We start from the raw sequence: 25980 nt of genomic DNA on the forward strand, positions 1-25980 counted from the left end.
TTCTACATATATTCAAATGATCATATGATTTTTATCTTTCATTCTATTAATGTGGTGTAACACATTAATTGATATGTATGTGTGTCAAACCATCTTTGTATCCCAGAGATAAATCTCAGGTGTGGTATATGATCCTTCTAATGTGCCTGTGAATTCAGTTGGCTAGTGTTTTGTTGTTCATCAAGGTTATTGGCCTGTAGTTTTCTTGTGGTGTCTCAGTCCCACTTGGGTATCAGAGTGATGCTGGCCTCATTAAAAGAGATTCTCTTCAACTTTCTGGAAAAGTCTGAGAAGCTTAATGTTTAGATGTTTGGTAGAACTCGTCCTACTCGGACTCTTCTTTATTGTGAGGTTCCTGATTACTGATTCAATCTCCTTATTTGTTACTGGCTTCTTCGGGTTTTCTTTTTGTTCTTAATTCAGTCTTAGTAGATTGTATGTTTCTAAGGAATTATATATTTCTTCCAGGTTTTACAATTTGGTGGTGTATAATTGTTTATAACACAGTAGTTCCTCCATACCTGTATGGGATACATTCCAAGACCCCCAGTGGATGCTTGAGACCATAGATAGCACCAAACCTTATATGTACTGCTTTTTTCCTATACGTACAACCTATGAGAGTTTCTTTTAATTAAAAATTTTTTTCTTTACATTTTTCATTAAATTTATTAGGATGACATTGGTTAATAAAATTATATAGGTTTCAGTTGTACAATATTATAATGCATCATTTGTATATTGCATCGTGTGTTCACCAGCCAAAGTCAAATCTCCTTCCATCAACACATGTTTTTCTACCTCCTGTTAAAACATTTTATGTGAAATTCACCTTCTATGACAGAATGTAAGCCAAGACTATACATGAGGTGGCAAGAAGGAGCTCCCAAACATGATCCTATTTTGGCTAATGAAAACAGAAATTGTGTTACAGGAGAAGTCTTGGACTCACCTTTATTGAAGAACGTGCTAACCATAAAGCCAAAGAATACTGAAGCAATGGCATAACACATCAGAAAGACAAAGAAGAAACTATAGTCACTGTAGCAGAAGACTGACTTATTGAAAATCTATGATAAAACAATTATGACATAACGTAAGGCACACAATAAGGAGTGTCACATAAACACAAGGGAAAGGGGAGAAAATGATGGCCATAAAGAAATTGATCACACAGCTCAATGACCGAAGCTCTATGAGATGGAACGTTAACTAGATGACTTATTTCTTACAGAAAGGTTTAAATGTTTCTCAGAGATTCAGCAGCCCATGAGTTTCCATGGAGACAATAAAAGCCATATTTCACCTCCTGGCAACCTGAGACCAAGCAGTCCACACTTGAGAGGGCTGACTTTATCATTCTCAAAGGACAGCTACAGCAGGCTGCAGTCAAGTAGAACTGAAATGTTTAATATAGTGGACATTAACCCCATGGAGCTACTGAAAATTTGAAATGTAGCTAGTGTGACTGAGGAACTGAATTTTTATCATCATTTAATTTTAGTTATTTAAAATCTAAATCAAATAATAAAAGCAGTGCCAAATACATACTAAGTATTTCTAATGAAAATATAGCATATGAATTGGGATGTGTTATAAATATAAAACATACTGCAGTTTAAAGACAGTACAAAAAAGAATGTAAACTATCTAAATTTTTAGATTGGTTTCATGTTGAAATATTTTCTATGTATTGGGTTAAATTAAATATATTATTAAAATAATTTCACCTGCTCTTTTTACTCTTTAAAATTTCCAGTGGTTGCTAAAAATTTAATATTATGTATGAGACTCATATTTCTACTAGACACCACAAAATTAGACACTTACCTTGACAAAGAATAACAGACATATCAGAGAGATAATAATGATATAAAAAAAGATGACTATGAAGAAATAGGAAGCCCAGATCATCCAGTTTCTAAGTCCACTTATAAGCTGGTACTCCTGTAGAAAAGTCAACACAAATCAATTACATATATCAGCAATTCACAGTGCTTTTGCATACATTTTTAAAATTAAATTCCCATAAAACCTATATAAATGGGTCATTTCATCTCTATTTTGTGAATGAGAAAAATTAACACTCAGAAAGTCAAGTGTGTTGATTAAAATTATGCAGTTAGTAAGGGCAGTACTGGTATTAAAATATATTTCTCCTGAGTTCAGATATCTTTTTTTAATGCCATTGGACAAAAGTGAAAAGCATTTTAAATTAAACTTTGAAATATAAAGATCTCTTTTATATTATACTTTACATCCAGGAATACTAGAGAAATGTGATGTATTTTTTTTTTTTCAATCTAATTGTAAGTTAGGCGCCAGCTGTTACTTCTTATGCTTGCTCCTCATAGGCAGTGTGTCTTCTTGCCCACTCTGGCTGCTTTCGAAGATTGTGTCTGGTTTTCAGCACTTTGAATATAGTGCTGTGTGTCTGTGTGTATCCTGCTTTGTGTTCTGAGCTTCTTCAATCTGTGGTTTGATATTTATCATTAATTTTGGCAGAAATGGCAGAAAAATCTCTGCCATTATTTCCTTAGCATTATTCTCTCATCTACTTTTGGGGATTCCAATTATGTACATGTTATATCATATGATATTGTCCTATACCTTTTGGATGCTTTTTTACTGAATTTTTAAATTTTGTCCTCTCTGCATTCAGTTTGTGTAATTTCTATTGTCCTGTATTGAATTCTACGATTCTTTCTTCATCAAAGTCAAGTCTACTGATGAACATGTCAAAGGCATTCAACATTTTTATTTGTACTTTTTTTATTTCTAGCAATTTCATTTGACTCCTTATAGTTTTGATCTCTCTGATAGCATTACTTATCTGATTCTGTACGTTATCTACTGTGCAGAAAAGAGCTAACAATTAAAGCTTGAGACTATTAGAAAGGCATGTTTGCAAGGTTGACCCTTGGCTGGTAAACTACTCCCTACACTGATATAAAACTTTCCCTAAAAGATAGGGTGGGTGACTGTGCCTGAACCATTTGTACATACAGCATGGTTTACGCTGGACACCTGCTTTCTAGCACTTTGGAATTTTGGTACATGCTAGGCTAAGGATGCCTACACGACCAGCCCCCCATCAAAGCTTTGGGTACTAAGACTCTAATGGACTTCCGTGAACAGGAACATCACAAATATGCTGCTGGATTTTCATTGCTGGGGCAAGAGTGTACTCTGTGTGACCTCTTGTGAGGTCACCTGAGGAAACCTGCAGGTGAATTCCTCCAGGTCAGCCTGTGATATTTCCTCTTGTGGAGATTTACTATACCACTCTAATAAATTTCAGCTATGAGCATAACTATGTACCTAGTCTCACAAGTCCTACTGAAATTTCGAAAATGGAGGTCGTCTTGAGGATCCTGGACATACACCTTCCCCTGTAGACTCTTTAAACTCCTAATCATAGTAATTTAAAATTCCTTGTCTCAAATTTTGGGTATGTGTCCTAGCTGAGTCTGGTTCTGATGACTGATTTGCCTCTTTGGCTGTGTTTTTTCTTAAATTTTGGTGTGCCTTGTAATTTTTTGTTGAAACCCAGATATATTATCTAGGACGATAGATATCAAGAAATAAGTCTAAAGTGTGGGAATTTATGTTAATTTCGTCAGGAGTTGAGTTGTGTTTGAAATTTCTCTTGGTAGTAGAGACTTCAAATTCTTCTGGTGACCTCTGTCTCCTGCCTTGCCTTCAGGTTTTCCCTTTCTGCTGCTCCCTAGAGACAGTTTGCTTCTGAAACTGCCAGCCTGGAAAAGCGGCATCACTTCCTGTTCTATAGTTGTTCCTATGGGTGTAACATCTACCTACCAATCCTCAATATGTAGAAATAGTCCAACTATCATACAAAAAAGCTCCACAGGCCTAAAAAAGTCTTTACAGAAATCTTATCAGCCAATAGCTGGGATTACCTTCAACCTGTTCTCCTTTTCCCACACAAGCGACCGCATGATGGAGAGCACAGTCGGAGAGAACATGAGTATGAACATCAGAGGGAGGAAACTACTCGAGATCCAAATCAGCCTGTCATGAAAATAGACTGGATGCGGGTATCTTTGCACAAAGATGCTGATGTTGTCAAACATTTTCTGCGCAGTGTTGCTCCCATGGTGCAGCATGATGGCCTTGTCCAAGGCATGCTGTGTGGCCAGGAAACCCTCGCTGATGTACCCTGCATGGTAAAACTAACACTGTCAAGTCAGACAGACTAAAGACTAGCTCAGACACTCAAAGAACAAGGCGATGCAAGTAAGTCACATCTTGTTACCTGCAGAACATAAATTTACTGTTGAACGTAATTACTCTGAGAACGTCATAGTTTTGACACAGAAGTAAGGGATGCTTCTTCAGCTGAATCTGATTCACATCCCCAAAATCTACTTAATGAAAGTGGTAGGCTTGCTAAATGTGATTTATATTTATAAAAAGAATACAGATTTAAATAAATATTGAAGAGACAAAGAGTTGGAAATAAAAAAAAAAAAAAAAAAAAAAAAAAAGAAATGAAGCTCAGAATGACAGATATACTCCAGTGAGTAATGTAGAGTGGTCCCAAGGAAAACTGTTTTACCGAAACCAAGTTGGCCATACAACTAAAAGGCAGCTTAGGGTATCATTTGGTTTTCTTTACTAATTTTTAAGGTTGGAACTCAGATAACTAATTTTAGACTCCTCTGTTCTTATAATATGAACATTTAAAATGATAAAGTTTTCTCTAAGCATTGTATCCCTCAAATTCTGCTCCCAAATCTGAATATGTCATGTTTTGTTCATGACTCATTTAAAATATTTTGTCTTTGTGACTTCTTTGATTCATGGATTATTCAGAAACATGTTGTTTAACGTCCAAATATCTGCAATTTTTCTAATTACAGTTGAACCCTGAACAACATGGGTTTGAAATGTACAGGTCCACTTTTATGCAGATTTTTTTTCAATACCTGGACTAATCCCTACTTGGAAATCTGTAGACGCAGAGGGCTGGCTATATGATTGATCTACACCATTTTATATAGGGAACTTGAACGTCCATAAGTTTGGGTACCCAAGGGGAGTCCTGGAACCAATTCCAAACAGATTATCAAAGAAAAACTAAGTTTTTGGGCAGTCAAAATTTATACATAGACTTTCGACTGCTGAGGGGATCAGTGCCCCAACCCCAATGTTGATTGAGGGTCAACTGTTATCTTATCGAGCTCTAGTTTAATTCTATCAGAGAACATACTCTTTATGATTTCATTTCAATGAGATTTATTTTATAAACCAGCATAAGAGTTATCATAGTGAAAATACCATGTGCCCCTTAAAAAAAAAATCTGTGTTCTACCAATGTTGAGTATTTGCTCTACAAATGTCAATCAGTTCAAAAAAATTGAAAATGTCATTCCTATCACATACTTCTTTAAATTTTTTTTTGTTGTTTAGATGTTCTATCAATGCTGGAAAGATACTGATATCTCCATCTATGATTGTGGAATTGCCAAATTCTCTCTTTAATTCTGTCAATTTTTGCTTCGTGTATCTTAAGTCTCTGTTATTAGATGCATACACATTTATAATTGTTACATTCTCCTGACCAAATGGGCCTTTTTCTTGAAATCTATTTTATCTTTACATGTCTATATTTGCTTCAGCCACTTTACGGTTATTGTCTTTAATTAAATTTAGGACTCTTCCAGACATTTTCCTACATATATTTTTTTATCTTCTCTCTTATCCCTCAAGGACTCTAATTGCACACGTTTGAACTTTTTGTATTTCCCCAATTTCACTAAAAGTCCATTTTTATTTTTTTTGTTTTTTAGATTGGATGCATTTTACTATTCCAACTTCACTTACTCTCTCCTGTCATCTTCACTTGGCTATTAAATATTTCCTGCATTTTCCAATTCTAGACTTTTTGTTTTATTCCTTTTTTATCATTTCTCTTTCTCAGTTGACATTTTAAAAATTGTTTCTTTCACAGTGCACTTATTTTTTCTTATTTCAAAGAGAATAGTTATAATAACCACCTTAAAAGTCCTAGTCTGCTAAGTCCCATATTCTGGGATTCCTTGGAGTCTCTGTCAGTTGATATTAAGACACAGTATACAAAATCACTTATAGTAATATGATTGATTATTGGTGTAAGAATAGACAGACTAACAGGAAAAAGAGAATTTTAAGACAGATTATCTTAATATTTTGTCAATATGAAGGCAAAATGTTACTGTATCCCTAACCAAAACCACATAGAAATGTGAACTTGTCATGCATTAACCACCAAATTGTAGAAGGAAAAACTATAAAGGAGAAATAGTAGAAGAATATTTTTGAACTTAGGAGTAGGGACAGACTCCTTAAATGAAAACCTAAAAGAAAGAACCACATGGCAAAAAATAATGAACTCAAGATTTCTGTTCAATAAAGGACAACATGGATAAAACCAGAAATTGGAAAAGTACTTTTAACATTTGGAATTAAAACATACATGGAACTCTTGAATGATTATAAATCTTTAAATAAATCTTTAACTAAAGTTTGTGTTATATGATTTAAAATTCTCTGTTCTGTAAAGGGATTGTTGTTTTTAAGTTTTAAAATATCTAAAAGGTTCTTTTGTGGTGATATAAATACACGTTAAGCACAGTTTCCCATTTCTCCCTTGTTCCATGTAATAGATATCTTAATTTTCTACTCTTTCCTGTCAATCCTTCTTAGTCTTTGTCCCTTTATATTTTGCTTACTCCTCCTTAACTTGAATGTTACCAGCATTCAGTCCTTCGTTCTCTCTTCTCTAACATTCTCCACCCCCCAAATAGTGTGGTATTAGGGAAGTCTAAGGGCGTACTGTCTGTTTCCAATATGCCACCTGCAACTGAGAAGTGAAATGACAAAATCAAATCCCAATATCTGCGGGATTCATTCATTCATTCATTCTCCAAAATAACTTCGTTGATTATAGAAATTATTATATAAATTGTGAAACACAGGTCATGGTCTTTTTTGTTTACCAACAGTATAAAATAAAATTTTGTGTTCAGATACAAACAAAAACCAAAGATAAACTATGAGTGTTACCACTTGGAGAGAGTCATCCACAATCACATGACGTCGTTTCTCTTATTCATGCTAAATATCGCTACGTCTCTCTCATAACTTCCCAAGATATTGAGTACTTCTTCACTGCTCACACGAGGTCTGTAATGACCTATTTTCCTCCTAGCCTCGTCTCTAACAGCCTCCCACAAGCACCCTCTAATGTAGCTATTAAAAAATAAAGCGAACAAACAAAGGCCACGTAGCTCCCTGAATGCTGCACCCTGATCTCCACATATTCACAGTTTTATTTCCACTGCCTGGAATAGTCCCCATCCGTCTCCACTTAGCTTATTCATACAGGTACCTGGAGGTTCAAATTAAATTATTTTTTTCTCAACAGACTATTTCATAAAGATTAACGACTAATAGGTTCATCTATTCTCTTACTGGTTATGTGGTTTCTAATTTTTGTTGCTAATGCTAGAATGTACTAGCTTTTTTCTTCTATTTAATATCTGCTAAAGATAAAATCTCAAGATAATTGGCAAATCCAAATTAAAGGCTTTTAACATATGATAATGTGTGAAATAAAAATATGAATTAAAAATTACCATCACAATGTAAAAATTTTTAGACCAAATCAATAAAATTGTACATAGATGTAAATAGGCAAGTAATGCCAACAAATAAAAATGCGTGTTATTTGGAAAATATAACACTAAATCACAACTACATAAAGACAGAGATGCTGATGTAAGAATTGAAAGAGAATAAAACAGGATACAGGTATGTTACATATATTTTTAGGTTTGCCAAATATGTAACATTGAAGTTGTTTTGGTAGAATATAAGTTTAATTTTCAAAATTACCACAATAAGAACAAACAGATCTATTACATATATAATTGTGTGTGTATATATATATGTGTATATATACATGTATATACACATTATATATATGTATAAACAATAATATACAAAACACAAAGTCTACAGTTGTGTGTGTGTGTATGTGTGTCTGTGTGTGTATACACGTATATATATATCAATAAAACCATATGTGTGTGTGTGTGTTAGTATGTAACTGTGAGGCGTATTTAAGGGTCTGCTCACCAGGACTTCCTCCATCATGAAAGTCTGGGTTCCTGGGTCCTGAAGAGGAATGAATAGGGAAAAGTAAGGATGTTTTCCAGCCTGTCACATCTGGCCACGCGATAGTCCTCTGTATCCTAACAAAACGCAGATGATATTTTATCTAGAAATAGCAATAGGAAACAAACTATGCTTAAAACCAAATAAACTAAAAAGCAAGTATTAGAAATAAAAGAAAGTTAAGAACATATGAAAAACCATGTGATTTAAAAGAGGAGAATTCATCTGATGTCAAAGTAATACTGAATGCCTGGCATTGAGTGACACCAAGCACGACATATATGTTCCAATCATATCTACATCTGAAGTCCTCTGAAAATGAAGACAGTTCACAAAAACAAGATATCATGTGACCCATATACATGACAAGCATCCCCATGTCACACAATGAAATAAATGCAAATTAAAACCACAGAGATGTATTTCTTACCTATCATACTAGAAAAATCAAAAGCTTAACAACACACTTTGTTAGTAAGACTGTAGACCAAGAGGCACTTTAATTCATTGCTTGTGGGATACAAAATGACACATCTGTAATGGAGAATCTGGTAATGTTTAACAAAACTACATATGCATTTACTGTTTGATTCAGCAATCCTGCTTCCAGAAACAGACTTGAAATACACATCTCCAATAATATGAAGATGACATATGCACAAGTTTGTTTGTTGTTACATTATCTGTGGTGGAAACATGTTGAAATTAGTTGCTCATACACAGGAGACTGTATAAACTATGGCGCCTTGACACTAGAGAGAGCTATGAATCTGTTCATGGTATAGTCAGAAAACAGAAATCAGGCTAGATAACTGAAAGGGTAAGAGAATTCTAAGGTAGCAGGTAAAAGTGGCGGCCACCAGCCCACCCCAGGACTGAGGGAAGAAAAGCAAGAATTCGGCCTGCCAGCAGGAGACCTCTAGTGCCCTGTAAAAAAAGACTGACTTTGCCTGGTTCTATTCAGTAGTTTTACCAACGATTTTGATTAAATATGTATGATATGTTTGCCAAATTGCAGAGAACACAAGGGATAATTATATTAGATGACAGAAGTCAAATATTTTCTAAAAACGTCAATAAGCTGAAATAATGTCACAGCAGACAGGATAAAAATTATTTTAAAAAATTCATAAAAATCCTTTTTTTAGGCCCATAACACCATTTAGGAAGACACTGGAGAGAAGTAGCTAAACTATGTCAGTCTATGACAAATGCCAGGGATTTACAGTTGGCTGTACATTCAGCCTGATGATATGAATGCAAAAGGCAAATTAAATCCAAGACAGAGTTAACAGTGTCAGGTACTATTCCTCCCATCCTCAGAAAAAGACAGATCAGTTTTGGTTCTGGGGATATGTTTATTTAAATCTTTCGCTCATCTTTGAAACTGTGCTTTTTATTACTATGTTGTAGGACTCTAAAAATATCTTGGATACTAGCACATCGTCACATATGTTTCACAAATAAATTTTCCAACACTATACCTTGATAATTCATTTCATTAAGTGTATTTTAAAACATTTTTAAGTACTTAAGGTATTTTAAGTCTTTGTTAAGAAAATTGTAGATTTACATGTAGTTGTAAGAAATAACAGACTGTGTGTAACCTTTAACTACTTTCCCAAGGATAACATCCTGACATTGACACAAATCACTAAGTAAGACTGGAGTTCCACAGGTTTGGACTCGTGTGTCGTATGCTTTAAGTTCTGTATGACTTCATCATATGTGAAAGCTCAGGTACCACTCATCACAGTCAAGATATCAAACGGTTCCATCACCCCCTTTTTCCCCCATAGCTATCCCTTGACAATCAAGAATATGTTCTCCATTTCTAAAATGTTATAATTTTTATGTATTTATTTACCGTTTAATTTATATTTTTTCCCCTCCCCATCCCCTTGCCCCCTCCCCTCTGGTAACCACTGGTCCACTGTCCGTGTCCATGAGTCTGTTTGTCCTGTTCATTTGTTGCTTTTAGGTTTATATCCCACATAAAAGTGTTACCATGTGATTTTCAACCTTTTCTATTAGGCTTATTTCGCTTAGTATGATTATTTCAAGGTCCATCCATGTTTGGCATTTTGTGTGTGGTTACCATTAAGTTTGTGTTACAAATGGCAGTATTTCATCTCTTCTTACGGCTGAGTAATATTCCACTGTATATATGTACCACAGCTTTTTAGCCAATCATCTATTGTAGGACACTTTGGTTGCTTCCATGTCCTGGCCACCGTGAATAATGCTGTTACGAACATCGGTGTGCAAATATCTTTTCAGATATGAGTTTTCAAGTCTTTGGGGTAAATACCCAGTAGAGGGATTGCTGGATCATATGGTAGATCAATTCTTAGTTTTTTGAGGAAACTCCATACCGTTTTCCACGGTGGCTGTACCAGTTTGCAGTCCCACCAGCAGTGTATGAGGGTTCCTATTTCTCCACATCCTCTCCAGCATTTATTTCTTGTCCTGTTGATTATAGCTATTCTAACAGGTTATTTTACAGTATTCTTGTCTGAGCCTTTGTATTTCTGTGGCATCCATCATAACTTCTCTTTCATTTCTGATATTGTGTCTTTTCTCTTTTTTCCTTAGTGAGTCTAGCCAAGGGTTTTATCTTTTCGAAAAACCAGATCTTTGTTGCATTAATTTTTTCTATTGTCTTTTTTTCTCAGTCATTCATTTCTGCTCTAATTTTTATTATTTCCTTCTTTCTGCTGACTTTGAGCTTCATTTGTTCCTCTTTTCTAGTTTTTGAAGATGTAATGTTACACTGTTTATTTGGGACTTTTCTTGTTTCTTGAGATAGGCTTGTAATGACATAAACTTTTCTCTTACCGCTTTTGCTGTTATCACAAAAGTTTTGATACATTGCATTTTCATTCTCATTTGTTTCTATGTATCTTTTGATCTTTCCTTATTTCTTCTTTCATCCGGTCCTCCTTTACTAGAACGTTGTTTCAGTCGCATGTATTTGTGGGTTTTCCTGTTTTATTTTTGAAAGCTGATCTCCAGTTTCAAAGCATTGTGCTTGTAGAATATGCTTGGTATGATTTTAATCTTCTTGAATTTGAGACTAGTTTTGTGTCCCAACATACGGTCTTTGAGAATGTTCCACGTGCACTAGAGAAGAATGTATAAGCTGCTGTTTGGGATGAAAGGTTCTGTAAATGTCAACTATACCCAGATGGTCTAACGTGTCATTTAAGGCTGATATTTCCTTATTGACTTTGTTTGTATGATCTATCCATAGCTGACAGTGGGGTATTTAGGTCTCCTACTATAACTGTGTTTTTGTCAGTTTCTTCCTTTAGTTCTGTTAATAGCTGCTGTACGTACTTCACAGCTCCCTGATGGGGAACGTGCATATTAATAAATGTGATGTCCTCTTGCTGTATTGCTCCCTTTATCATTATGAACTGTCCATCTTTGTCTTTCGTTGCTTTTTCTATCTTGAAGTTTATTCCATCAGATATAAGTACAGCTATACTTGTTTTTCTGGATGCCGTTTGCTTTGAGTATCATTTTCCATCCTTTTACTTTTTTGTCCTTGCAGCTGGGATGTGTCTCTTGAAGGCAGCATATGGTCGGTTTTGTTCTTTGATCCAATCTTCTACTCTGTGCCTTTTTATTAGTGACTTTGGTCTATTTACATTTAGGGTAATTATTGATATATGAGGATTTTCTATAGTCATTTTATCTTTTGTTTTCTGGTTGCTCGGTGTCTCCATTGTTTGTGTTTCTGTTATTTTAGTTTGGCGGTATTCTATGATTTTTTAATGTTTCCTCTTTTTATGTTTTGTGTCTCGGTTTTGCATTTTGTGTGTGTGTGTGTGTGGTTACCGTTAAGTTTGTGTAAAAGAAAGATTTATATAAATAGTCCTTTTTCTTCTGTGTGTGTCTAATCTCTATTCCCCTTTGCAAATCCAGACCTTTACTCCTTCCCCTTATATGTTTTTGTTGTCACAAATTAAAAAAAAATTATGTTGTGAGTTCATTTCTGAGTTGTGGTAGGTACTGTCTTCCTTTTGTTTTTTAAATGTTTTTACCCCCTTTAACCATCAGGTAATATTTAAGCATATAAGACCTTGTTCTGAATAAGGGTTGCAATTTCCTGCTTCTGTTAGTCGTCTTACTCTTACTTGTATGTCCTTTTTATCTTTTTGTTTCAGGTAGAATAATCTCCTTCAGTATTTCCAGTAATGCAGGCCTTGTGGTGGAAAATTCCCTCAGCTTTTGTACATCTGGAAAGGTCTTTATTTCGCCTTCGTATCTAAAGGATCACTTTGCTGGAGATATTATTATTCTCTGGTAATTTCTCTCTTTCAATAGTTTGAATATTTGGTTCCACTTCCTCCCAGCTTGTAGAGTTTCTGCTGAAAAATCAGACGGTAATCGAATGAGATTTCCTTTAGAGGTTACCATCTTTTCCCTGGCTGCCTTTAAAATTCTGTCATTAATTTTTGAAAGTTTTAATCTAATGTGCCTTGAAGAAGGCCTCTCTGGATTGAGATAATTAGGTGTTTGTTTGCTTCTTGGATTTGAGAATCCAGTTCTCTCTCTCTTTTTCCATCTGTGTCATTTCTATCTTCGATGTCGCTAATTCTTTCCTCCTCCCGTCAGCTCTATTTCCTAAGCTTGCTATTTCATTCTTCATCTCTTTTATTGAGTTTGTGAACTCCAGAATATCTATTTGGTTCTTTTTTAAGGTTTCAATCTCTTTAGAAATATGTTCTTTTTGTTCATTGATTTTATTTGAGTTCATTAAATTGCCTATCAGTTTTCCTCCATCTTGCTGCGTTTTTTCAGAACTGTAATCATGAATTGTCATTTAAATGATATATTTCCATGTTGTCAAGTTTATTTTTTTAAGATATTTCATTTTATTTCTGAGCTGCCATGTTGTTCATGGTATTTGATAGATTTTTCCTCCTCCTGGACATTTATAGGAATATACTCTGCTTTTTAAAAAATTATTAAGAGTGATGCCTCTTTAGCAGGTTGATAAGAAGAGATTTTACTTTTGTTTTCCAGGAGGTGGCACTTGAAGGAAGTACAAGTTTCCTGCACTGCTCAGGCTTCCTGGATCTCTGCCGGGTGTTGGAAAGTGCCTTGTATTCCCTGGAAAGGTGGGTTTCTCCTCTAGGACCAGTCACGTTGGTCTCAGGGCTCCACCTCTGTGGAAAAGTGTGATTGGTGATGGGGTTCTGAGCCCCTGAAGTCCCGATGCTGCCCCAGCAGCCTGATGCAGTGTTGTGCTACCTGATGTGTGCCAAGTACTCCAGCTAGGATCAGCCTTGATTGGAGGGGTGGGGTGGGTTGGGAGAGGCCACTGCTATGTTTGTGGCTTTGTTCTCCTCCCAGTAATGGCAACTGCCAGACCTCAGCTGCCTCGCCTCTGTACATCCACCCGTCACTGGGATGAGCTGCAGCGTGCAACTGCCTCCTAGGAGCTGTCTCTGCAGTTTTCAGGGCTGTAGATTTTCTGCTTTGTAGCCAGACACTCACTGCTAGTTTCTTCTGGGGCCTGCTGCTAGCTCTGAGAGGGTGGGGGGAGAGGCATCCAGGCTCCATGGCTTTGTTTTCTGCCTGGCACTGGCGACTGCTAAAACACAGCTGTCGCGGTTCTGTACTTGGCCTCTGCCCTGATGCATCCTTGGGTTCAGCAGTCTTATATGCCAACTGTTCGGGCAGGAATGCTCAGGGCCAGAGAGAGTGCACACAGCAATGATGACTCCTCCCTTGTCCCTGAGACCTGCAGTGAGCTTTGGGCTGCGTCCACAGCTCCCATCTCTGCTCTTCTCCCATCCCTCCTCCCCTATTCGCCCACCTTCAGATGTTCTGATGCACGGATCTCTCAGAAGTGTTTGTGTGTTGTCCAGGAATCCTTGTTGTACTATAGCTGTTAAACTTGTTGTAATTTCAAGGGGAGAGATCGAGGGGGCCCCTCGTGCTGCCATGCTTCTGACGTCACTCCAGCACATGGATAATTTTGACTCAGTAAATGGGAAGAAGTTGGTACAGAAGAATGGAGTCATAGAAGGGTGGGACGCACAGAAAGAATATGTACTAGCCTACTAGTGGTTTTATTAATCTTGCCTTCTACTGACAAACATCTGTATTCTAAATAGAATTTGGCTCCACGTCTATATATCGCAGGTTAACCATTTATTTCCATCACCACAAGGACGGAATTTCTATTAAGATCTTCAAAGGAGATACCAAGTTCAAAGCAGTCATTCTCTCTCCTTCCCGTGGGCTATGCTATAATCAGAGTCTCAAGGCCTATGGATGTCCTAATTCTAAATCAATATGGATAAGTCTTAGAGTTTTCCCTAGAGATTTATGAAAGGACTTAAATTCTGCGTTTCATTCAAAGAAAGGATTTTTCTATGCTTGGCTGTCTGTTACCAAAGATGCATCTGCTTTATTAGGCTTTTTTTTTACTGTACCACGCTTTGTAGAATTAGTAGCACTGCCTGAATAGTCAAAGTTTCCCATGAATTTAAGGCCTTGTGTGTGGAAAATACAGTTTTTCTCTTATCAGCAGAATGCAATTATTAAGAGCGCAGGCATTAAAGTTAGTCAGATCGAGATTCATATTGTTGCTTTACTGTACACTGGTAGTTTCATCTTGGGAAAATTAAGTTTTTCACTTATAAAATAGGGTGAATTGTATCAAATTCATTAAAATTATAGAAACTGGAAGTGCGAATCCTAGAAAACTATTTCTTTAGAAAACTCTAACTACAAGTTTCTCACCTGAAGTGGCAGAGGGTCACTGCTATTTTTGAAGTCATGGTCGAAAACAATGGCGGCCAGCACTTTGTGAGATCTACGGTCAAACTTCACGTACTTCTCAAACTCAGTTTCCGAGTTAAAGCCATGAACTGCAGAGAGGTAAAATTGTTCACTTAAATAAAAATATCTGATAATCCCTCACGAGAAGGGAGATGCCACTTTACGTGGACAAAAGCCTATCCGAATATCATAAATTTAAAAATACTTTCTCAAATACTAATATCATAAATACTTAGTGAATATTTGGGTTTCAAAACAATTGTATGCATTTTATAAACTTCTACACTTTTAAATAATAATCATTAAAAACACATATAAAGGTAAGTCATTCGTCTTCAGGGAAATGCAAATCACTATTGCAATGAGATAACACTTCATAGCCACTGAGACGGCTATAATAAAAAAGACAGGTGATAAAAAGTGCTGGTGAGATGTGGAAAAGTTGGAAACTCCATACACTGCTGATGAGAATTTTAAAAAGTACAACTACTTCAGATAAGTCCGACAGTCTTTCAAAAAGTTAAACACAGAGTTAGCAAATGACCCATTCATTCTACTCCTAGGTATATACCCAAGAGAAATAAAAACATAAAACATACATGCATATTCACAGCAGTATAATTTATAATAGTCCAAAGGTGGAAACAACCCAAATGTCCATCAACTGATGAAGGACATACCACCCGGATGCTGTATATCCATACGATGGGATGTTCTTCAGCAATGAAAAGGAATGAAATAACAATACATGCTACAACATGGATGAACCTTGAAAACATGCTAAGTGAAAGAAGTCAGTCACAAAGGCCACATATTGCATTTATATGAAATTTATATAAAAGTTTTATATATAAACCATTTACCTAAAAAGGTTTGTAATAGACAAATCCATAGAGACAGAAAGTAGATTAGCGTTTTCCTAATCCTGGTGGGGATGGGAAATGTGGAGTCCATGGCTAAAGGCTACAGGACTTATTTTTGGTGATGAAAATGCTCTAAAACTGATTGTGGTAATGACTGAACAACACTGGGAATATACTAAAAGCCACTGAATTATACACTTTAAATAAGTTAGTGTATGGTAGGTGCATTATATCTCAAAAAGCTGTTTTAAAACAAACAAGATAAATCAGGGTGGAGATCACTTCTGCGCTTTAAAAAGCTCATTTCATGGCTCAATAGTTGTATGGAAATAATAGATGAAGGAGTCAGTAAAGAAATCAGCAGAAATTAAGGTGAACAAGGGAGGAAAAGAAAGATTGAAAAGAAGTTGCATAGAGCCTCCATGACCTGTGGGACAATACAAAATGCTTTTAGCATTTATGTCATCATTGTCTTAGGAGAAGAGAAAGAAGAGCATTTGAAAAACAATGTTTAGAAATTGTTGAAAATTCCTCAAATTTGGCAAAAGAGAGAAACTTTCAGATTCAAAAGGCTCAGTGAACTGTATACAGAATGAGCCAAAGAAATTCATGCTCAGACATATCACAGTCAAACTTTTGACAAATAAAGAAAGAAAATACCTTGAAAACAGCTGGAGAGAAATGGCATATTACCTAGAGGGAGACAGGGATTCAAATGACTGCAGATTTTTTTCAGAAACCAAGGAGGTCAGAAGAAAGTGGCAAATATTTTTAAAATGTGGAAAGAAAAGACTGTCGATCTAGAATTTTATATCAAATGAAAATAACCTCAGGGATGAAGATGAAATAAAGACATTAGCACATGAAGAAAAAACAAATAGAATACACTGCTAGTAGAACTGCTCTAATGAATTATTAAAGGAAGTTCTTCAGAAGGAAAATGATATCAGAAGAAAGCTTGGAACTTTGAGAATGAAGGAAGAGCAAGAGCTATGGTAAATATCTGGGTAAATAGTTTTCTTAAGTTCTTTAAAATATGTGTGTGAATTATATTTCCTGGTGAGGTTTTCACCTTACGTAGATTTGAAAACTACAATACAAAGGGAAAAATATAAAGGGACCTATATGTCAATAATCATTTGATATTACAGTGAAGTGGTAAAATATTAGTTCTCTGTACAGTGTGAAAATTAAGTATGCATATTTTAACTCCAAGAGCAACCACTAATAAAATTATATATCAGAAGTCCAATCTACCCATTTTGTTTCTTTTGTGGATGGTGTTTTGCTGTTATGTCTAACAATTCTTCATTTAACTCTAAGTTACAAATATCTTCTCCTATGTTCTGTCTGTTTCATCATTTTACTTTTAGATCTGTCATCTGTTCTGATGCAATTTTTGCCTAAAGTGTGGTTTTACTGTTTTAGCTATTGGTGTCCAGTTGCTCAGCACCATTTGCTGAAAAGATTATCCTTCCACTGGATTCTTTTGCATCATTGTAAAAATATTTTGGCATATTTGTGTATGTCTGTCTACCTGGGTTCTCTACTGTTCCGCTGATCTATGTGTATATCCCTCCACCAATACCACACTGTCTTTATAACTACGGTTATAATCTTAGTCTTGAAATTGGCAAATATAATTCCTCCAGCTTTATTTTTTCACATCGTTTGAGCGCTATCAAAAACAATTTAACAGTAAGTTTTACGGAAAACCTTAATTTCTAACCTTTTATGTTGATGTTTAGATTCCTCTTCATACTCTCAGTGATCTCTTTCAACACATTAATATTAGAAGGCACGTAAATCAATTCCCAGTCTTGAGGATTTCGGAGGAAACGCGGCAAAGTACTGACGTGTTGAGGAGTGAAATAGAAGGGTCCAACTACATTTACATTGCTAAATGCACGGAATAGCAAAAGCATCAGTGGAAACAACAACGCTGTCACGATTTCCAATATTAAATTAATTAACTGCCTCCTCTAGAAGAGGAACAAAAAAGATGGTGTTAATGAACTTAAGTGTACACATTCAATACAAATGGATAGTTCTATTATATTAAGCTTCTGCCAGTTGCACTCTGGAAAAGCCAGTGCTTCCTGGACTGTCTTGTACCACCCGTTCCCCTTTCGACTTTCTTACAGGTCATACTATACTACTGATCAATTCAGTTTTATAAATTTGGAAGAGCTACCTACAGTTCTGAAATTGATTTTTGAAAAGCAACCATGCACACACACGCACACCCTGAACTGCAACAAATGGACATTTATGGACATTTTCCATGGATGCTTTTACCTACCTTTAAGGTAAAATTTTTCCAGAGAAGCACTGTAAACTGGTTGAATGTCAACAAATCCATTCTTCTACAAAGAGTGTATGTTCAACTCCAGGAAAAAGGAAAGGTTTTTTTTAAATGTTAAGTTATCTGATAATGTGAACATCAAGCAAATAACAGTATTACTTCTTTCTCCTATTCTTCTTAATCAGAATTAAAGATTGGTAGCAAAAATGATAATATATTTGAAATAAAGAAAACTATATTGTTTCTATTTTTATTTTAATTTGCTTAATATCTAATGAAGTTCCCATATGCTTCAAACGCAAGGAAATAGATAAACAAATAACAGTAAGATGTGGTTCCATTTCTTCAGATGTCCATAAAGTAACAGGATCTGATTTTTCCTGTTCTAGTTTCTAGGAACACATAGCCTCACAGGTGAATTCTACCAAACATTAAAAGAAGAATTAATATCACTGCTTCTCAAATTCTTCCAAAATACTGTAGCAGAGAGAACACTTCCAAACTTATTTTAGGAGTCCAGCATTACCCCGACACTAAAGCCAGATAAGGACACACAAGAAAAGAAACTGCATCAGGGATTTGCAAAAATTCTCTAAATATTTGAGCAAATTGAATCCAATAGCACGTCAAAAGGATCATATGTCATGATCAAGTGGGATTTATTTCTGGGATGTGAGGACGGTTCAGTATATGAAAATCATTAAATGTGATATAATATACTAAAAATTATATGATCATCTCAACAGATGCAGAAAAAAACTTGACAAAATTCACCCTTTCATAATAAAAATGCTTAACAATTAGGTATATAAAGAAGGTTCCTCAACATAATAAAGTTCATATATGAAAAGCCCACAGCTGACATCATACTCAACAGTGAAAATTGAAAGCCCTTCCCCCTTTAGATACGGAGCAAGGCAAGGATGCCCACTCTTGACACTTGTATTCAACACAGTACTACAAGTTCTAGTGAGATCAATTATGCAAGATAGTGAAATAAAATACATCCAAATTGGAAAAGAAGAAGTAAAACTGTCTCTGTTCTTGGGTAGCATAGTCTTATACACAGAAAACCCTAAAGACTCTATCAAAAAAACCTGTTAGAACTAATTAAACTAACAGAACTAATTAAATGAGTTCAGCAAAGTTATAGGACCCAAAATCAATACAGAAAAATCAGCTGAGTTTCTACTGACTAAGAACAACATATCTGAAAAGGAAATTAAAAAACAACCCCATTTGCACTAGCATCGAAAAGAACAAAATACTTAGAGGTAAACTTAACCAAGGAAGTGAAAGACCTGTACGTTGAAAACTATGAAATTGACAAAAGAAAGACACAAGTGGAAAGATATTCTATGTTCATGGATGGGAAGACTTAAAATTGTTAACCTGTCCACACTATCTGGCACTGGCAGGAAAACAGACACATAGACCCATGGAATAGAATAAAGAGTCTAGAAATAAAACTACATATATGTGGTCGACTGATCTTCAAAAAGGATGGTAAGCACACACAATGAGAAAGAACAGTCTGTTCAACAAATGTTCTTGGGAAAACTGGGTATCCGCATGCAAACATATGAAATTTGACTCATATTTTATACCATACATCCAAACCAACTTGAAATAGATTAAAGAATAGGCAACGAAAGCAACACTAGTGAATGTGACTGCCTCAAACTTTTCGTGTGTACCGAGCACTTCCATATCCTCTTTTGTGAGGTGCCTGTCCAAGTCTTTTATCAATTTTTATTGAGGGGAGGGGAACAACTTATCATTTGACCAAAGAGTTCTTCACATACTCTAATAAATGTTCCTTTAAAAATAAATATGGCAAATACCTTCTCCAGCTCTGTGACCTGCCATCAAGTATCTTCTAATGAACAAAACTTCTAATATTAATATAGTCTAATTAACCACTTTTCTGTCCTGTTCAATAAAAATATGTCTAGTTCAAGTTGCTCTTCTATATTCTCTTCTAAATGTTTTACTGTTTTTCTTTCATCTTTATATCTACTCTCCACTTTTAATTGATTGTTTTGTTTAGTTTGAAGAAGAGGTTAAGACTCATTTTTTTCCCATGTAATTATCCAACTGACTCAGTATTATTTTGATGAAAAGATTATCCTTTCCCATTACACAAAAGAAAAAAATGCAAAAAAAAAAAAAGAGAGAGAGAGAGAGAAAAGAAATCTATCAACTAAAATGAAAAAGCAAAATAAGATATAGAAGAAGCGTAAAACATGTAGGACAACCAGAATGTAAAAATTAAGATGGCAGAAAAGGTCAGTAATCACACACACAAAAATGTAAATGGGTTAAAACCTATAAATAGAAATTGTAAGTTTCAATTTGGAATTTTACCTAATACTGTTTATAAGGGAGTCCCTAACATAAGAACATAGAAATGCTAAAAGTAGAGAAAAAAATTAAAAGATATCCCAGGCTAATACTATCAAAAGGAATCCTGAGAGAGCTATAATAATTTTAAAAAATGATCTTTGATATAAAAACTATTTTATCACATAATAAAAGGCTCAATTCACCAGGAAATCTTAGTAATTTTATACAGACATGTACCTGACATCAATGCTATACTAATGCATACTTAGTAACACGTTATAAAAGTATATAATATAACTTTAATATAAGCGCAGGAATAAACTGATTAATTAACCATCACAGCGAAAGATTTCAATACAATTTTCCAAATTATTGACACCTCATACAAACATAAAAATATCAGAAAAAATAGAGAATATCTAAACAAATAATTAACAAATTGATCTAGTACATATATACAAAATCCTCCATATAACAATTAATACTGTTGATCAAGCGCACAAAAAACACTTGTAAAAACTGGTCATATTCTTGCTGTACAAGCAAGTGCCTAGTAAATTTCAAATCATCAGTATCATACAGAATATACCCTATGATTGCGATTTCATTAGGGTAGAGACACATAAAAAGATGAGTTAAAGGTTGCTATAGATTTAGAAATTTTAAAAGAGATACTGCTAAGTAGTTCATCTGTCAAAGGAGAAATTGGAGGGAATTTAAAATAGTTAGAACCAATTGATAATGAAAATAGTACATATCAATATTTGTGGAATATATCTAAAGTTATACTTAGATGGTAATGTATACTTTTAAGTCCTTATGTGAAAAAGCAAAGAAATTTTAAAAGAAATAATTTCAGGCTTTAATTTAAGGAGTTAGAAAAAGGACAACAGAATTAACCCAACTAAATTTGGAGAAAAGAAATAATAAAGCTAAGTGCATAAATGTATGAAGTAGAAAACAGAAATTAATAAATTATAGAGAAAATAGAAGACAATTTTTAAAAAAGTAAAACAAGCAAATCTCTGGTGAAATTTGTCAAGAAAAAAAGGAAAGTATAAATAAATAACATTAAGAAGGTAAAGGCAACTATAAGTACAAATACAGCAGATATGAAAATAACCTGCAGGAAGCAGAGATAAGTTATTCAAATCAACACTCCTGCTGAATATAACGACCAGACTGAAATTTGCAGAGGCAGGCCTAGCATGTGGGGACTCTCTCCCTTGGGAACTGTCAATTCCTGAAGAGGCAGCTAAGAGACTGGAAAGCTAAGTAGTTCTTTTGAGAACCTCATGTACTACAGTGACCAAAAGTAAATCCACAGACCTTGAGCATTGATTTAGCATTGTTCTACACAAAATATGGAAGGACTCAAATTTGCAGCAAATTTCATGGTGGTTTTAAAGCTGAGCTGCTATGCAGTAAATCACTGGGCATTCTTGATACTTGATACTTGAATGTGCAATACATGCACAGGTAAAGGAAATAACAATGCACTTTATAAGAACTGTAGAGTGGAAAATGCAATGTCTTAAATAAAACTACTGAAAATTAGGATAAAAAATAAATAGATAAACAAACAACTAAATGCTTAAAATGTAAATGAATTAAATTCTCCAACTAAAACACACAGAGTGGCTGAATGGATGAAAAACAAACCCAACTATGTGTTGACTACAAGTCTCACTTCAGCTTTAAGGACACACATAGGCTCAAAGTGAAGAGATGGGAAAAAATGTTCCATGCAAACAGAAACCAAAAGAGCGCAGGGGTTGCTACACTTACTTCAGACAAAATAAAATCTGGGTCAAAAATTAAAACAAGAGACAAATAATGTCATTATACAGAGATAAAGAGGTCAGTTCATGAAGAGGATATAACAATTATAAAAATATACGCACCCAACACTGGAGCATCTAAATATATTAAGCAAATACTAACAGATCTGAAGGGGAAAATAGACAACAATATAAAAAGCAAGGAACTTCAATACCTGACTTTCAAGAATGGATAGGTCATCCAGACAGAATATCAGCAAGAAAACATTAACTTGAACTATACCTTAGACTAAATTAACCCAACAGACATATACAGAACATGTACCCAAGAGGAACATATTCTCAAGTGCACACAGAAATTATACAAAGTATCTTTTCTGACCACAATGTTATGAAACTAGAAATCAACAACAGGAGAAAAGCTGGAAATTTACAAATGTGTAGAAATGAAACAAAACACTCCTAAACAACCAATGGGTCAAAGAAGAAATCGAAAGAAAAATTTTTAAAAATCTTGAAACAAAGGAAAAAGGAAACACAACACAATGAAACTTATAGGATACAGCAAAGGCAGTTTAAGATGATAAATGTCTACACTGAGAAAAAAGGAGTTTATAATGATAAATGTCTACACTGAGAAAAAAGATCTCAAACAGATAACCTAACTTCACACCTCAAAGAACTAAAAATGAACAAACTAAGCCCAAAGTTAGCAAAGGGAAAAATAACAAGGCTTAAAAGCAGAAATAAATAAAACAGGGACCAGAAAAACAATATAAAAGGTCAGCAAAACTAAAAACTGGTATTTTGAAGAGATAAAATTGACAAATGACACTACATTAATACAAAGATGCTCATAGGAGACTGCTATAAACAATTACATACCAACAAATTGAATAACCGGGAATAAATGGATAAATTTCTAGAAACATACAACCAAGACGAAATTATGAAAAAATAGAACATTTGTATAGATCGATGATGAATAAGGAGATGAGATTAGTAACCGAAAACCTCCCAACAAAGAAAAATCCAGGACCAGGTGGTTTTACTGGTGAGTTCTACCAAACATTTAAAGAAGAATTAACACCAACACTTCTGAAACTATATCAAAAAATTGAGAAGGGAACACTCCCAAACTCATTTTACAAGGCCAGGATTACTCTGGCACCAAAGTCAGATAAAGACTCTAAAAGAAAAAACAACAAGCTAATATTCCTGATTAACACAGATGCAAATATCCTGAACAAAATACTAGCTAACTGAATTTAACAGCATATTAAAAGGATCATACAGCACGATCAAGTGAGATTTCTCTCTAGGTTGCAAGGATGGCTCAACATACGCAAATCAATAAATGATAAACCACATAAAAAGAATGAAAGACAAAAATCATGCAATCATCTCAATAGATGCAGAAAAGGCATTTGACAAAATTCAACATCCTTTTATAATGAAAACTCTCACCAAACTGGGTATAGTAAGGACACATCTCAACATAATAAAGGCCATATATGACAAACCCACAGCTAACATTATACTCAACTGTGAAAGGTTGAAAGCTTTTCCTCTAAGACCAGGAACAAGACAAAAATGTCCATTCTTGTAGCTTTCATTCAACACAGAACTAGAAGTACTAGAATTCGAGGGCATTAATAAATCAGAAAGACAAATATTTGTACACGGACTCATAAGAAACACTTAACTCATAGAAATGGAGAGCAGGATAGTGGTTGCCAGGGGCTTATGGGATCGTCTTACTTCCTCTTAATTTAGTGGTACTTAGTCACATCATAAGAGAAAAGAGACTAGCACCGAAATGTAAACTGTTCTAGGGTTGGTATAATATCTTGCTCAGCTTTATGTCTACAGCCTCTGGTGTATCGTTTTGAACATTCTGAATGTAGGCAGGCGTTTCTGAAGATCTAAATTAATTTAAGACTAATCTTGACCAAGAAGGGCATGGCTGGTGTTTCTGCACATGAGGTAACGGTAAAAGCGACTTCTAAAATTAGGTGACTTTCCAGGATTTTCTAATTTGAAGGGATGATGGGGGGCTTACATCATTTCGAGGTTTTTGCATACACTGACACGTTATTATTATATTCCGATTCCTTCGACATAACAAATTCCGTACAAAATTTGACCTCACTGGCATTGAGCATTTAGTAAATATTTGCAAAATAAACAATAAAGAAGCTTATTCCTCATTCAAAAAGGCTCAAAGTTTAAAACGGCAAACACCACGGAAGCAAAGTCCCAGGCTGCAAAAATGTGGCAAGGCTATCCTGATGGCTTTGGGGACTAAAAAAAGAAAAGGAAAGAAAGAAAATTTAACACTGAATTAAACCATTTCCTTTTATCCTGGGTCCCACTGCCCTTCCGAGCTTTGTTCCAGGGAAAAGCTACTATCACGAAGCGCAAGGAGACAGGGGTCACTTCTTTAGTTCGCCCTTTCTGAGAAAACCACCGGTTCGGGACCGCCCACGGCCGTTGTCCCCCGTTACCGCCACCCGCGGGGTCCCGAGGCTTGGAGCACGCGCGGCCTGCCCCTCGCTGCACAGCCGAACCCGGCGACGGCCCGGCGTCGGGCAGAGGGGCGACGTCGCCCAGCGCGGGCCTCGTCCGGCAGTACTGTCATCCATCCCTTTCGGGGGTTTTGTTTCGGAGCGGAGGCCAGGGGGCTATGCAGGGTTCTGCGTTTGGAGGTGTTTTGGCGGTGAGGGGAAGTGGGGTACGCACTTTGAGGCTCTTCGCTGAGGCCTGGGGGCGGGGACGGCCTTCGGGAGGTCCGGGGAGCGGCCGCTGAGCAGGGGACTTGGGGAGGCGGACCAGGGGCGGGGAGGGCCGGACACTCACCCCATAGGCCTCGCAACAGCCGCCGCCTGGGCCTAGGCCGCTGAGGTGCGCGCCTGCCCGAGCACGACGCCCCGTCCCAAGGCCCTCCGCAACCGCCCGGGCGCAGGCGCGCCGCTGCAGCCTCGCGGACAACGCCGGCTCCGCCCGCTGCTGGCCCCGCCCCGCCCCTGCCGGGCCCGCCCCCAACAGACAGGGCCCCGCCGGCCAGCCCCGACTGCTTGTCCCGCCCTCTGCCTTCCCCGCCCCTGCCCCCCCGACCTGTAGACCCTCCGCCCCCTAACAGACCGGCCCCCGCCCCGACTGTGATCGCCCATCTTAGCATTTTTCCCCGCCCTGCCCCGACCTGTTGAATGCCATACTAACAACAGATGGTTTACGCCCCCACGACCGCCTTGCCCGCCCCACACTGCCTTCCCCAGCCCCTGCCTGTGGATACGCCGCCCCCAAGGATGACCCCGCTTGTTCAGCAGCAGTCGCCCCCCCGACCGGACCAGCCCGGACCCGTCCTAACCATTGCGTATTCGACAGGCCTCACGCCCCCAGCGGAACATGACCTGCCCCCAGCCACGATATCGGCCCCGGGGATACGCCCCTATTTCAGATTTGCGCCCCCAAATGGGCCCGTAGCGGCCTCTGCCTCATATCTCACCGTTCTCATTGCGCCATGGATACGCACTTATCGACCGACCCCGCCCGGCCTCAAGCCCGCTCCGCCGGCCGGGCGCCTGCGCGGCTCAACTCTGCGCCCCTACTCAGTAGCTGGAGCGCGCACCCTTCGCTTTCATCCTCTCCACGGCTGGTCCCTCCTCTGTGACCCCGCGGCGCATCGGGTCCCCCACGCCTC

General features: G+C 36.7%; 1 protein-coding gene across 1 annotated transcript in view; it reads right to left on the reverse strand.

The window, feature by feature from the left end:
* Positions 1-25108, reverse strand: part of LOC120584557 (ATP-binding cassette sub-family A member 3-like) — a 109670-nt gene extending 84562 nt beyond the window's left edge. Inside the window, 8 exon segments of the mRNA XM_039840262.1 lie at positions 953-1070; positions 1831-1947; positions 3921-4180; positions 8143-8284; positions 14944-15071; positions 17575-17827; positions 18148-18273; positions 25020-25108. Of these exon segments, the coding sequence (XP_039696196.1) occupies positions 953-1070; positions 1831-1947; positions 3921-4180; positions 8143-8284; positions 14944-15071; positions 17575-17827; positions 18148-18207 (1078 nt within the window). The 5' untranslated portion in view covers positions 18208-18273; positions 25020-25108.
* Between the last annotated feature and the right edge of the window lie 872 nt (positions 25109-25980).

The sequence above is a fragment of the Pteropus medius genome, unplaced genomic scaffold (genome assembly GCF_902729225.1).
Source record: "Pteropus medius unplaced genomic scaffold, Ma_sr-lr_union100, whole genome shotgun sequence".
Classification (NCBI taxonomy): Eukaryota; Metazoa; Chordata; class Mammalia; order Chiroptera; family Pteropodidae; genus Pteropus; species Pteropus medius.